The sequence below is a fragment of the Ahaetulla prasina genome, chromosome 2 (assembly GCF_028640845.1).
Source record: "Ahaetulla prasina isolate Xishuangbanna chromosome 2, ASM2864084v1, whole genome shotgun sequence".
Lineage (NCBI taxonomy): Eukaryota > Metazoa > Chordata > Lepidosauria > Squamata > Colubridae > Ahaetulla > Ahaetulla prasina.
This window is the reverse complement of record NC_080540.1, coordinates 279,588,327-279,603,665: the sequence shown is the minus strand read 5'-3', so window position 1 is coordinate 279,603,665 and position 15,339 is coordinate 279,588,327. Positions and strand designations below refer to the sequence as shown.

The window sequence follows — 15,339 nt, the reverse complement described above, 5'->3', positions numbered from 1 at the left end:
CTTGCTTATTTTTTAATTTATTACTTGCTTGCTTGCTTATTCACTTACATACTTACTTGACCTCTATGCCAGCCATCTCACCAAAGGCAGCTCTAGGCAGCTTACAGATATTCAATTAAAACTCACTACAGAACAATAAAAGAAAAAATAAGTATCATACATTTTTTTTTTGTTTACATTTATACCCCACCCTTCTCCGAAGACTCAGGGCGGCTTACAGTGTATAAGGCAAATACAGTGTATAAGGCAAATACAGACCTTCTGCTGGGCCTCCCAGGACCTCCCTGTGTAGCCGCCCTCTGTAAAGCTTCCCACCCTGCCAGATCGCATAGTCTTGGGCCTGCTTCTTGTCCTGTCAGGTCTCACACAGGCTTGGGCCTCCTCCTACCTGCCCTGTCATGTTTTGTTCTTCTTACTTCTTCCAAAGATCATCTTTCTGAAAAATTGCCCCGCCCATGTGATCTTCAGCCTTCCTACAGAGGCCACTTTGCACTATTCTAGAGGTGCAGAAAGAGTTTCCTTCTCCAACTACTGCTTTAACTAGGATAATTATTTATCTCCTGTGTATTACTCTTGAGTTACAACTTTTTTTTTAATAAAGGATTTCCCTACAGTTTTGCAACCAAAATGCATATAAAACTAAAGCTGTAGCAGGTTCCCTCGGAGAATACTTGCAGAAAACCCTCGGAAACCGGGAGTTGGCCTCAGGGTCCTGTTTTACAGGGAAAGATGTTTATTCATATTATTGGCTACCTTCTATCAAGGGACCCCCAAGGTAACTTGGAATTATTTGAAAGCAGCTGGTAATGTATGGATTTCCCACTGCCTCCTTCCACAAACACAGATGGGTAACTTAGGCACATTTCAGTTCCGAAAAACACTGGCATGCGAGCTAAGAAGGAAAGAGTATAACTGCCAGTAAAACACTGGAGATTTTTAGAGTAGGGAAAAAAAAACAAATGAAAGGGAAGATTACTTTTAAAGTAATAATAATAATATTGTTGGGTTTTGTGAGCCCATTAGATGAAAAGATCCTAATGCTGTTTTAAGACCGTGTATGTTTTCTGTACAAGCCACAATGTTCAGGTAGCCATTTTATTTTTTTTTTACCATTTTTAATTCTTAGGAAGGGTGGGTACAATCCTCATATCCGTGCTTTATTATTTAAGAGGAGAATGAGATATGTAGCATGGCTAAAATGGTCTCCGGCACAATTTGAAAATAATTAGTTTTTTTTTAAGTTGTTAAAATTACAGATATAAAGTAGAGTGGTAAAAGCTGAATCTGTTTTTGTGTGACTTATAATTATCCTAGTTAAAGCAACTGCTGGAGAAGGAAGGAAGCTTTTTCTTGGATATTGGAAAAATAGTGTTTACCCTGGAGAAGGAGTCTATGTGAGACAGAGATTGTTTTCAGTCACACTCTGAACCAGGTTCTTTGAATTATTAAGCATTAGATGGTTCATGCAATACAGCTGATCCTCAATTTAGGACCATTTGTTTAACAACAGTTCAAAATTAGGACAGCCTTGGAAGAAGCAATTTATGGCCTCCCCTTGCACTTAACAAGGGGACACCCACAGTCACATGATCAAGATTGGGCGCTTGGCAATCAGTTCACATTCACAACCTGTTGCACCATCACCTGCAATCATGTGATAACAATTTGCAACCTTCCCACCCAGTTTCCGACAAAAGACATAAACCGGGGAAGTTGAATTTGCTTAATGACCACATGATTCACTTACCGTATTTTTTGGAGTATAAGACGCACCTTAGTTTTTGGGGAGGAAAATAAGAAAAAAGCTGATTGGCAGGTGGATTGGCCTCCCGGAATACCCTCAATCAGCTGTTCCCAGAGGTGAATTTTAGCAACAGGTTCCTTGATTGTGAGCTCTGTGCTTTGCTTTTTTTTTTTTTTTTGCTTTTTTTTTCTGCCTCTGAAAGCCTCCAAAGCAGAACTTCAGGAAAAAAGCCTCTGATGCTCTGTTTGGGGGCTTCTTTTCTGAAGCTCCATTTGGGGCTTTTTTTTCTAAGCTCCGTTTGGGGGCTTTTTTTCTGAAGCTCCATTTCTGATGCTTTTTTCAGTCTCTGAAACCTCCGTTTGAGAAGCTGGGCAGAGCTACATTTGGGGTATAAGATGCACCCAGATTTTCACCCTCTTTTTTTGGGAGGGGGGGAAAGGTGTGTCTTATACTCCAAAAAATATGGTAACAACTGAAGTGATTTGCTTAACAGCAGTAAAAGATAGTTGTAAAATTAGGTCTTGTTACATGATAGCTCATCTTACAAATACACCAACTTATGGTGGAAATTTCCATCCCAATTGTGGCCATAAGTTGAAGTTGTACATTGAATTATAAACTTACCCAATAGATAACAAACTTGGCCAAAAAGCCCTACCCAAGGTTAACACCAAGCTTAGTGTATTATGTGAATGTAACTGCTACATCTTTGATGGTTACATAAGTTTAACTATACATAAACATAGCCAGAATCAGCTTTAGAACTCCAGAAGTCTGTTAGAAGAGCAGAATTGAGCATCATTAGAACTAAATCATAGGCTGGTCTCACACAACACACTAAGGCAGACACACACAAAAAGCTTATGCCCAGCATCTGCTATACGACAATATTTGCCACTTGTGGAAGTAATTCATTCAATTAAATCAAGTAGATTTCCCACTGTGAACTTTATTGCATCCGCTTCTTTATAAATTCTAGCTCCTCCAGTTCAAAGTATTGTACCCATAGTAGGAGGCTTAAGGTGTTATTCACCTTCTCTGGCACTTCCTGTGGTTTTACTAGCCAATCACTGTGAGTGGTTTTTAGCATCCATCTTCCCCTTTCGGTGCAGCCGTAGAAGCCTACGATCAGCAGAGTTTGTAGGATCAGGCCAAGGAGCTATTTAATCTAGTCTTCTGTCTTGCATTCTGTGCCATGGATGCATTTAGGAAGCGGGGAACTTAAGGCATGCTTAGGACATTGCTTCCTTGTTCAAAGGAAGACAGGAGCACCATTATGCATTTAAACTTCTTTCTCTATGCCAGGGATATCAAACTCGATTTCATTGAGGGCCACATCAGGGTTGTGTTTGACCTCTGGGGGCCGGGATGGGTGTGGCCAGCTCGACGTCACTCCTGTCGGGGGCACCTGTGGTGGCCCGAGTGCTCTACCAGCAAAAACTGGCTGCCAAGCTCCATTTTCGGCTGCCAGGGCCACCTGCAACTCTCTGCCGGTGAAAATGGAGCATGGCCCTCCTGAGGCAGAGGGTTGCAGAAGGCACTGGCAGCTGAAAATGGAACTCAGGTGCCCATTTTTGGTGGCAGAAGCACCACAGGTCGGTTCTTCGCTGTTTCCAGGGTGGCCCTATGGGCCAAATCTAAGTACCCCATGGGCCAAATTCGGCCCCCAGGCTTTGAGTTTGACACCCCTACTCTATGCAGTCTAGCTGCCTCGTCTGACTTTTCTTCTGCTGCCTTAAGCCAGGAATTCCACCAAGGCTATAAACACTGACCTGTGTTTCTAGAGGTCAAAACATCGTGGCTGACTGTGAACCTGGAGATCTGGTTTGCATTTGACCCTGTAACCTTTTGCCTTCTTACAGAGGAATAGCTTCATGGCTCATGTCTCTTTGGAATGCATCTCAACGCTTGCCTTACATTCTGGTTTCCAACTTCCAACTTCCTTGTGCTATTATCATCATCACTGTTGATCGTTCCAGTCCCTAAATTTGGAAGGAAGGAAATAACATTTGAATCTCCTTGGCCTCTAAACTAAAATAAGTTCTCCATTTTGCTACCACATTCAAATGTTGCAGACGTGGGAAATTGGTAATAAACTTACCCTCAGTGTTTAGAATGTTCCCAAAGGAGCACATGATCGTCTCACCAAACTATATAAATTGAGGGACAGGAAGTCAATATTTATATAGCCAATCAGAGTGAGCATAATATTTCTGAAAATGTTAACTTCTTATCCCAATTCCTACTAGCCATTGGCTATCATTTTCCTGTTGTCTGAATTGCCCAATGGGCAAAACAAGATATGAGGTGGTGTGGATATTCGTAAATATTTTTAAAACTTGAGTTCTGAAGAAAGGGCTTTTTAAAAAATAATACAAATGTGTAGCCCTTTCTTAACTCTGGTGAATTTGGAAGTTCTTGATACTTATTTCTTATCAACCTGGAACAATGTTTTATTTAGATTAGCTTAGAACAGTGTATTTTAAACTTGGCATGCTGGCTGGGAAATTCCTGAAGCTGAAGTCCATACATCACAAAGTTACTAAATTTTGAGAAACAGTGGCCTAGAACAATATTCAGCCAGTTGTGGCATAGTTACAAAGCATTAATAAACCATGGTTTAGCACGGCGTATGAAACCACTGGAGGGCTAATATGTATGGAGCAATGAAGAAAAGCATTACTTAAGTAAAAGACACTTTATAATGTCTGAGCATTTACCATATCTGTGGTTGGATAAATTGGGAGAAAAAGAATGGTGTTTCCTAGCCAAGTTAACCTGCTAATCTTTTAAACAGATTTAAATCTATTATTATTGTAACAGATTGGGAAAATGTTGCAGATGTATTACCTCAGACCAAAAAAAAAAAGATTTTCCTGCTAATTTGCTATGCTTCAAGAAGTTTGGTTGGCTTGGGAAGTTACTTTGATGGACTTCCCTCTCATTAAATCACTGTGTTACTTCAACATTAAGGAATCCAGCAAAATCATCAAGTGAAAGTCCTTTTTTCAGAAGCTAATGGGCTTTGATTATACATCATTTACTTTCATATCCTCACCCGACTCATATCCCAGCTACCAGAAAAGGCCATTTTAAGCCATTTAATGATATGGGGAAATGCCTTTATAGGAGAACAGGTTGATTTAAGTGTCGCATCCATCAAAGGATGGTCTCTTCAGGTCTCTAGCAAGCAGGTATTGGCTGTCTTTCGTTACTGAAAAATTTTGGGCTGCTATTTCTGTGAGCCTTCATTTCAGATTCTTGGCATTGGGACAGTTAGTTCTTTGTGCTCTGGTATTACAATGAGGCAACCCAAAGAGAAAGAGACTCGGTTCAAGGCTGTCAGCTGTTACTAATCACCGTTCTATGGCTTGCTGTGAATCCCTGCTAGTCCTTACCTCCTGCTCTGCTTAGCACACATAAAGAAGATAAATTACTCCCTTAGTTTCTCTTCAAAAAGCATATTGTGTGGTGCATTCCAATATCATGAGGAAAAGATGGAATAATGCAAAGAGTTAAAGTGGTATCTAAACAGCCCACACAGTAGGCTCCTATTCTGGCAGATGTGAAGAACAGGAAATGTGCCACTGGCTTGGATATCTAGAAATATTGTGTTGCTTTGCGCTTGCAAAGTTGAGAATAGAGAAATGGGATGCAGCTCTGAGAAAAAGGGCATCAGGGTTTGTGTGTGTCTCTGTGTGTGTTTATAGGTTATTCCAATATTTCTTAACCTCAGCAATTTTAAGATAGGTGGACTTCAGCTCCCAGAATTCCCTAGCTAGCAAGACTGGTTGGGGAATTCTGGCAGTGGAAGTCCACCCCCATCTTAAAGTTTCCAAGGTTGTAAAACATTAAGCTATTCCAACTGGGCAACCTGGCATCAGCATCAAGGACTGTGAGAAGTTACAGCAAAAGACAAAATAACTTTTGAGCCTGAAGAAAATACTTTCCACAAATCTCCGAGAAGTCAGAGGTAGTTTTGCCAAATCTGAGGAATGGAGTAAAATTGAGTGGTCATGATACAAGTGACAAATTCTGAAATGGAAACGAACAGGCGGACAAGTTACTTCCTCAGACTTACCCTAAGAACTGAATTACAAGATACAGGTCGTCTTTGACTTTCGACCAGTCACCTAGTGATCATTTGAAGTTTTGACAGACTTTGACAGATCAGCACTTACGACCCAGATTCGAAGTTCCAATGGTTCTCTCCGCCATGGTCATATGAATGTACTTTGGGCATTCAGCAAGCTGTTCATGGCCATATTTTATGACAGTTTTGCCAAAAACTGGTATTTACTTCCAGTTTTCAGCCAAAGCTGCCCATAGCAAACCATGGGTGCACGTAACAACCACAGCATTCGCTTAACAACCGATGCAGAAAAGGCTATAAAATTGTCACGAGTTATATCTGTGATGGGCAGACTCCATTATGGATGTAATTCGAGGATTATCTCTTAAGAAAGCTTATTTAGCTTTATTTTATTTAGCTTTATTTGTATCTAAAACATCCTAATTAGATTAATCAGGGGTACGTTTCGTTTTTGTTTTGTTTTTAACTGTAGTTAAGAACTATATTCCATCACTTGTCACTGGGACGGTGCAATGTTTTTTATTCAACCAAGACTTTATTTGCTTTAAGAGAGTTAGAAAGAGGTGTTATATTTATGCTCTGAACCTTTTGAAAAGTGAATCCAACGAGCTGCGCAGACCTAGTGTGCATACATATAAAATAGCAAACAAGAGTGTTAAAAGTCCGTCTGATGCAGCATCTTGTTTCCTAAAAACACTGTCAACTCTTTATTAGGGTACCCTTTGCAGAAACCAGGGGGGAATGGGGAGGTTTGCAAAAGATAAAACCAGCATTATGCTGCAGCATCTCTTTTTGTACATGTGTTGTGACATTGCACGCATGTACAAAAGGAGCAGAGCTTGTTTTGCAGCTGAGCAACTCCGCTGTCCCCACTTTGATAACGCCATCAGACTTGTGGATGCTTAAGCATTAATCTTAGAAAAGTGATGCATCCCTACTCTAGGCAAAACAATCTCCTTTAATCTCATGGCTTCCAGATTTGTTAGATTTTTAACTTCTATCCTCAGCTAGCAACAGAGCTGCTCTTCCTGTATGTATGCAGTACATACTTGCTTTCGGTGTGGGGTTGAAATATTAGGGAGCACTACAGGAATCCCTTGGTTGTATTTATTATTCTTTGATTTAAAAGGCAGTGATTTAATTCCATCCTGCATTCCTTTTCAGCTACAATTTAATTACATGTCAGTTTGTGCCATTTGCCAGGCTGCATCATTTCATTAGCATTTTTTCCAAGTATTTCCCAGACCAATGAATCTTTATAGAACTTGAATATCGAGGAAGCAAAAATCCACACTTCGGAAAAATGCGTATAACAAAATGTATATTTAAGGTAGCAACATGTAAAAACAAATAACATTTCCTTGCAGTGGAAGGGGGAAACCCCTCAAAATTACATAGAATTTTGATAAAATGAAATAACAGCTGAAGGTACATGACATGCATTAAATGGATATAGGCTACTTGTACCTTCATTAATATTTAATTTCAGTGAAACCAGATGAGTTACAATTCGTTCAGTTGTTTTCCCTAGCAGTTTCCACGAGTAGCTAAATACGCTAGTGGGACATTGCTATGTTTCTAATAGTAATTTTATTAAAATTTGTAGTTAGGATAAAAACTAATATATTTTTTAAAAAAAAAGTATATAAAGTGCAGAAGAGAAAATATAAAAATAAGAATATAGTAAAGAAAAAGAAATGAAATATATATGGAGAGAGAGACATGGCTTTCCCATTCATCAGAATTGGTAGTAACTTGCAGCAAATGTTTATTTATTTATTTATTTATTTATTAAATTTTTATACCGCCCTTCTCCCAAAGGACTCAGGGCGGTGTACAGCCAAAAGATAAAAAACACAAAAATATACAATTAAAACAACAATTTAAAACCGAGCATATTAGAAAAAATGGCCAACATTTAAAAATTTAAAATTTAAAATTATGAACCCTAAAATAATAAAACCCCAGTTAAAAATTTAAAAATATTAAAAATATTATGCCAGTCCCGCTTGAATAAATAAGTGCGTTTTCAGCTCATGGCGAAAGGTCCGAAGATCAGGCACTTGACGTAGTCCAGGAGGAAGTTCGTTCCAGAGCGTAGGAGCTCCCACAGAGAAGGCCCTGCACATGGGGGCCGCCAGCCGACATTGTTTGGCGGACGGCACCCTGAGAAGACCCTCTCTGTGAGAGCGTACGGGTCGGTGGAAGGCATGAGGTAACAGCAGGCGGTCCCGTAAGTACCCGGGCCCTAAGCCATGGAGCGCTTTGAAGGTGGTGACCAAAATCTTAAAGCGCACCCGAAAGACCACAGGAAGCCAGTGCAAGCCGCGCAGGATTGGTGTTACATGGGAGCAACGAGTTGCTCCCACTATTACCCGCGCAGCTGCATTCTGGACTAGCTGCAGCCTCCGGGTGCACTTCAAGGGCAGCCCCATGTAGAGAGCATTGCAATAATGTTAGTAAATGCAGCAAATTCCCACATCCCATCTTTTATCTATAAAAAAATCCTTAAAGCATCATCATTTCAGTATCCATTAAGGGTTACCAGAGCTAATATGTCTATTTTAACCTTGATCTAACAAGCCAATTTTATATTCCTTCCTTTTAATTTAACATTCTCAATCTTCCTTCAAATAAGATCCTAAGAACTTGATTTCTTTTCATTTTCTTCTTGTCCTTTCTCACAGAAATCTGCAAAGCTGTAACAAGTCTCTTTTGCAAATCTAATATAGGGAAATTATCCGGGTCACTCACTTGATTTACTATTTGTGTAACCCTTTTAATTATTAAGCATTTTCCTATAGGAAGCATTCTTTGAATTAATTCCAAAATCTTTTTTTTCAAATCCATCTGGACCCTTAGTCTGTTTGCAGCTTTCCAAAATCAAAGTTCACCTTTTTGCTGCACCAAAATCTACTGTACAGAAATCCATACTCCAAGCTAACCTCCCTAGGTCTCAATCTTGCGTTTATTATAGGATTTGCCTGGAAGACCCCTGATTAAATTAGTCTAAGGATTGATTGCTTGGTTTGAATTCCCTCTTTAGAAGTTACTACCACCTCTCTAGGGTGGATTCTGGACTAGCTGCAGCCTCCGGGTGCACTTCAAGGGCAGCCCCATGTAGAGAGCATTGCAATAATGTTAGTAAATGCAGCAAATTCCCACATCCCATCTTTTATCTATAAACAAATCCTTAAAGCATCATCATTTCAGTATCCATTAAGGGTTACCAGAGCTAATATGTCTATTTTAACCTTGATCTAACAAGCCAATTTTATATTCCTTCCTTTTAATTTAACATTCTCAATCTTTCTTCAAATAAGATCCTAAGAACTTGATTTCTTTTCATTTTCTTCTTGTCCTTTCTCACAGAAATCTGCAAAGCTGTAACAAGTCTCTTTTGCAAATCTAATATAGGGAAATTATCCGGGTCACTCACTTGATTTACTATTTGTATAACCCTTTCAATTTTTAAGCATTTTCCTATAGGAAGCATTCTTTGAATTAATTCCAAAATCTTTTTTTTCAAATCCATCTGGACCCTTAGTCTGTTTGCAGCTTTCCAAAATCAAAGTTCACCGTTTTGCTGCACCAAAATCTACTGTACAGAAATCCATACTCCAAGCTAACCTCCCTAGGTCTCAATCTTGCGTTTATTATAGGATTTGCCTGGAAGACCCCTGATTAAATTAGTCTAAGGATTGATTGCTTGGTTTGAATTCCCTCTTTAGAAGTTACTACCACCTCTCTAGGGTGGATTTTGTCTTCGAGCTGATGATCAGTTAACACTGCTCAGATATTTACATGTGAGAGAAAAATGATGAAAACATCCCCTTCCCAATAGTTCACATTGTGGAATATATTGTAGTTGCAGATAATTGAGTGCTCAATCTAGCAAGATTTTGTCTATAGGTGAAACAACAAAGAATTCAGCTTGAAAAAATCACCATGTGCGATTCTTGTTTTAGGCCTGACATCAAGGTTGTGTTGCCTCTTGTCTCAACCCCCTACTTGGAATTTGCTCCCTCCTTCTTTGGAAATTGCCGCTTCTTTGTAATCTATCACACCATCTTCTGCTCCATGGGCACCATCCTTCACACATAATTGCCTGAGTAGCCACTTACATGTTAGCCAATACGATACAGTAGTTAGAGAGTTGGATTGGGCAGCCATTCCTTTTAGCCCAGTGGTCACCAACCTTGGCAACTTTAAGCCTGGTGTTGTCCTTGTTCTGGGAGTTGAAGTCCTCCAGGCTTAAAGTTGCCAAGGTTGGAGACTCCTGTTTTATCCCAATCTATCTAACAAGGTGGTTATTATGAGAATAAAATGAAGGTGTTCCCAGGATCACCTCTGTTAATTATTTAAAAGAGCAGTAACATATTAATGCAAGAAATACATAATTGAATGAATAATAAATGAATATGAACCAAAGAATTAAAACAGAAACCCGATTACCAGAAAAGAACGGGCATATTTGTGGAGAATAGTCACATGAGAAATGCTAAAGGTAGAATTAATTGCTATAGCTAAAATTGAAATATAAGAGATGTCAGCTTTGGAAGCCAGCTGCTTACCAGCTGCTCCCCCACCCTCCTTTGATAATCCAAGGGGAGACCCATTATCAAGTTAAGAAGATCTTTGACTCTAGACTGTACAGGGGTCGTTTACAATATTTGGTCCACTGGAAAGGGTACCTGTTGTCTGAAGCTACGTAGGTGAAAAGTTGGGATGTGAATGCTGATACTCTATTTTATTTATTTATTTGTCAAACACAACAGTATATATAAGTATAAGCATGAAATAACCATACAAATTGGATACAATCAAAGGGAACATTAGGACAGGAATGGTAGGCACGCTGGTGCTCTTATGCACATCCCTTACAGACCTCTTAGGAATGGGGTAAGGTCAATAGTAGATAGTCTTTGGTTAAAGCTTTGGGGATTTTGGGAAGAGACCAGAGTCAGGTAGTGCATTCCAGGCATTAACAACTCTGTTACTGAAGTCATATTTTCTATAATCAAGATTGGAGCGGTTCACATTGCGATTGAAACTGAAGTAGTCTTCAACAGGAAGGACAGGAAGGACTCTAGTCAAGCAATTTCATGATAGATTCCCTGAGAAACTAACAGGTACTCCTCAAGGTGAACCCCAGATTCCTAAAGCAGAATAAAGAATACACATTCTCCTAACCCCCTCTCCCCCCTCCTTTAGGTTTCTCAGGGAAACTATCATGAAATTGCTCGACTAGAGTATCAGCATTCACATCCCAACTTTTCACCCATGTAACTTCAGACAACGGGTACCCCTTCCAGTGGACCAAATATTGTAAACTTGAGGAGGCGGTTTTCTGGAACACTGACAAGAGAATTGACCACAGTAAGGCAGATATATATTCTATGCCTTCACAAAGCCCTATTCATTCATTCATTCATTCATTCATTCATTCATTCATTCATTTAACATATATGCTGCCCATCTCGCCTACAGGCAACTCTAAACAGCTTACAATCATAAAAGCAAGATAAAACCTTAAAACATTACATAAATAGTCCTTGACACATGACAGGAATTGAGCCCAGAATGATGTTCATATGTTGTGGTGGTCATTAAGTGGGCCACCACATAAACACTCAATTTTATGACCTTTTTGTGGCAGTCATTAAGCAAGGACCATTGTTTTCTTCAATGGGCTTTTTGTTTTGTTTTGCGGGAAACTTGAAGTAAATGCCTGAAACCAGCAAAATACCTCCAATCATGTGACTGTAAAATGCCACAAATAGCCACAAATGTGAGCCACTTGCCAAGCACCCCAAATTTGATCATATAACTGTACGGTGTATATGTATACAGCCATTTGAGCTCCAGAACTGGGTTATAAGTAGCTCTGAAGAGGTTGATCATAGCCTTGAATAGTCATTAAGTGACTGATTGTTAAGCAAGGACTTTATGGGTATAATTGGTAAGGAATTCCAGGATTCTTGTTCCTCCCAAACCTTTGAAGAAGGACCAGACAAAGCGGACATTGAGGGTGAAGGTCAATCCTCTGCAAAGAAGGTTACATTTCTGAGATGTATGACTCTAACTTTCTCCTTGTGCATCCTTTGTGTTAGGAGTGTCTGCCTTGGACAGTAAAGCATCAGGGAAAATGGGTCTCCGAGCAGTGGTGTATTACATGAGCACCACGATTATAGCTGTCCTGATTGGGATAATCATGGTAGTCATCATCCATCCTGGGAAAGGGTCAAAGGAAAAAATGCACAGAGAAGGCAAGATTGTCCGAGTGACAGCTGCAGATGCCTTTCTGGACTTAATCAGGTAGGCGGCATTTTTATGCATCTTGGCTCCTTCGATTGTGTTAGATTACAGCCCTCTTATTGCAACGCGGTTAGTGTGAATTGTAGGAGGGCCTTCCTGGCGGAAAGCTATTGACTAAATCAAAAAAGATGCTTCATGTGTGATCATGTAAAGCTAAGAAAATGAGTGATGCGATGGAACACCAAGGTGGCATCCTCAGCTTGGAAATAATAGCAATAGCACTTAGACTTATATACTGTTTTACGGTGCTTTTACGGCCCTCTCAAAGCGGTTTACAGAGTCAGCCTATTGCCCCCAACAATGTGGGTCCTTATTTTACCCAGCTGGGAAGGATGGAAGGCTGAGTTAACCTGGAGCCTGGTAGATTTGAACAGGCAAATTGCAGGCAGCCGGCAGGCAGCAGAAGTAGCCTGCAGTACTGCACTCTAACCACTGCGCCACTGCAACTCAATAATTCTGAAACAGTCCAAAAATAGCCTTATAGCCACAGTTCATGCTTGAACAATCTTTTGTGGCTGGGGGCAGCGCTTCGCATTTTTGGGAAACCTAAGAGCCACAGTTTGCAAAAGCTTTGCACACTTATACAAAGTAAGTAGAGCTCACCACCAAACTGAGCAAGACTGGGTGAATTGATTTGTTTCTTGTTAGTCTCTCATTCTGATGTCAATGAGAGCCGTTACCGATTCCTGCATCTTAGGTGTCATTCCAATTGCATTGGGGACGGTTGATGTTGGGAATACAAGTCAACATTCAGAGAGACATTATCTTAAAGATCAGAACATTGGTGTTCTTATTATTTATACTGTTTATTATATTCTGAATGAAGAAAAAACTTCACTGAATATATGTGTTGGTGAGAGATTTAACTCGTGAGAGACATTTCAATTACATGAGGATAGCATGATTTGAGTCAGGGTTTGCAAATAATTTAAGGAAGCACTTTACTTACAGTGAAGCAAATCTGATTTTGAAGCAGTGAAGCAGCTGAGCCCATTAGCTGGCAAGTGACTCAAAGCTCTTCCATTGTTTTCTGGGCCTGCCTATACATGGCCAGAAAACACTTCTACTGACCCAGCTTTCTACTACCAGCAACCAAATTATCCAACCCAAAAAATGTGGATTTGGATTGTATGTTGTGTTTAAAGGAATATTGGGGAAAAAATAAATTGATCATTCCTTAGCGTGATCCTGATAGGATGACAAATTCTTCGCTAATAGGTAAAAAAATATATATTATTTTTTCTTTTTTACAGGAACATGTTTCCTCCAAATCTTGTAGAAGCCTGCTTCAAACAGGTAAAAAAAAATTGAATCCCTTCCTACGTACATATGGGTATATTACATGTCCAGATTTAATTGAGATTACACAAAGACAAAGCTTATAATGCAAGGAATTGTTATTCATTGTCTTCCAGGGAGAAGCACTTACAGCTTCTATAAGATAAAATTCCAAACGGTTGTATTATCTGGACTCATGACCCAACCAGGATTAGGATTTTCAGTTGCTCTTCTCCACAGATCTCTGACTTATCAAAAGTATAAATATACCCCTATGGTTATTGCTGATGTTCCAGCAACCATAGATACAGAGAAGACAAGTGCTTCATTATTATTAAAAGTACAGCATAATATTTGATGCCAGCATTGTTTAGATTAGAGATTAACATATTGCAAATTCTTTAATTTCACAACATATAGACAGATTTAACCATCGTTTCAATTGGGAACATGTGAGCTTCCTAGACCAAGCCAAGTCCAAAAATGGTGGGTAATTTCTAGAAGCCTGGCACTCTGACAAATTAGTCATCAATAGACACATAGACATTAACAACATCTATAGACTATGCAAAAAGACAATCAACCAGCCAACCAAAAAGGGAACAAATAGATCCAAGCACCATTCCACCAGCAATCACTTACTTAGCACTGATGATGTTACCTAGTTTGGGTAATGAAAGATCTTCAAGAAAACAAGCAAGCTCAGCGAGCACCAAGGACCACCCATCCACCCATATTTAGATTATTTCTGTCTTCATCCAGGGAGGTCAGACAAATCTTTTGATAATTGCATTTGAGCAGTTAGAAATAAGGTTTCCAGAATTCCTAACACATGAATGTAATATTTGTCCTTCTAACCATCATTAACAGTTCAAAACAAACTATGAAGAGCATGTTCATCATACACATGATGATTCTAACGAAACGTCGGTCCTTGCTGGCATTATAAATAATGTAACAGAAGCTGTGGAAAACCTAACTCGGATGAAGACGGAGATGATCCCTGTACCAGGAGCTGTAAATGGAGTGAACGCACTTGGACTGGTTGTCTTCTCCATTAGTTTTGGATTAGTGATTGGCAATATGAAGGAACAAGGTCGGGCATTGAGAGAGTTCTTCGACAGCCTTAATGAGGCTATCATGCGACTGGTAGCTCTAATAATGTGGTAAGTATTAAATTCATGGTGCTACTATTACCTGTTTTGGAGTCCTCACACCTCTTTACTTTGAGGTCTAAACTGAACTTCCTTCTTGGTTGCTCTAACAGTTTCTGGGATGAAAATTCAAGAAGGTGGATACAGATACAGTTGCAAGAACTGGGTATGTCTAGTTTAATGAAAAGAAGGACTAGGGGAGACATGATAGCAGTGTTCCAATATCTCAGGGCTGCTGCAAAGAAGGAGTCAAGCTATTCTCCAAAGCATCTGAGGGCAGGACAAGAAGCAATGGGTGGAAACTAATCAAGGAGAGAAGCAACTTAGAACTAAGGAGAAATTTCCTGACAATTAGAACAATTAATCAGCGGAACAACTTGCCTCCAGAAATTGTGAATGGTCCAACACTGGCAGTTTTTAAGGAGATGTTGGATAACCATTTGTCTGAATTGGTGTAGGGTTTCCTGCCTAGGCAGAGGGTTGGAGACCAACCCTCTGCCAAGGTTCCTTCCAACTCTGTTATTCTATTCTATCCTATCCTATCCTATCCTATCCTATCCTATCCTATCCTATCCTATCCTATTCTAAAAGATCAGACATTAGGAAGAACTTCTTGACAGTAACAGCCATCAATCAGTGGAATAAGTTATTTCGTGGAATAATTTCTTCTTCACTGGAGGTTTTCAAACATTTGTGGTAATGTAATGAATCTTGAGAGACAGTTTGGTGTAGTGTTTGAGGTACCAGGTTAG

The 15,339-nt window shown here is 39.6% G+C and overlaps 1 protein-coding gene across 1 annotated transcript in view; it reads left to right on the top strand.

Moving 5' to 3' along the window:
- The window catches only part of SLC1A3 (solute carrier family 1 member 3), a 52,882-nt gene that overhangs the window by 26,060 nt on the left and 11,483 nt on the right, over nt 1-15,339 (top strand). Inside the window, exons 4-6 of the mRNA XM_058171323.1 lie at nt 11,951-12,155; nt 13,409-13,451; nt 14,304-14,599. Of these exons, the coding sequence (XP_058027306.1) occupies nt 11,951-12,155; nt 13,409-13,451; nt 14,304-14,599 (544 nt within the window). The remainder of the gene's footprint in view (nt 1-11,950; nt 12,156-13,408; nt 13,452-14,303; nt 14,600-15,339) is intronic.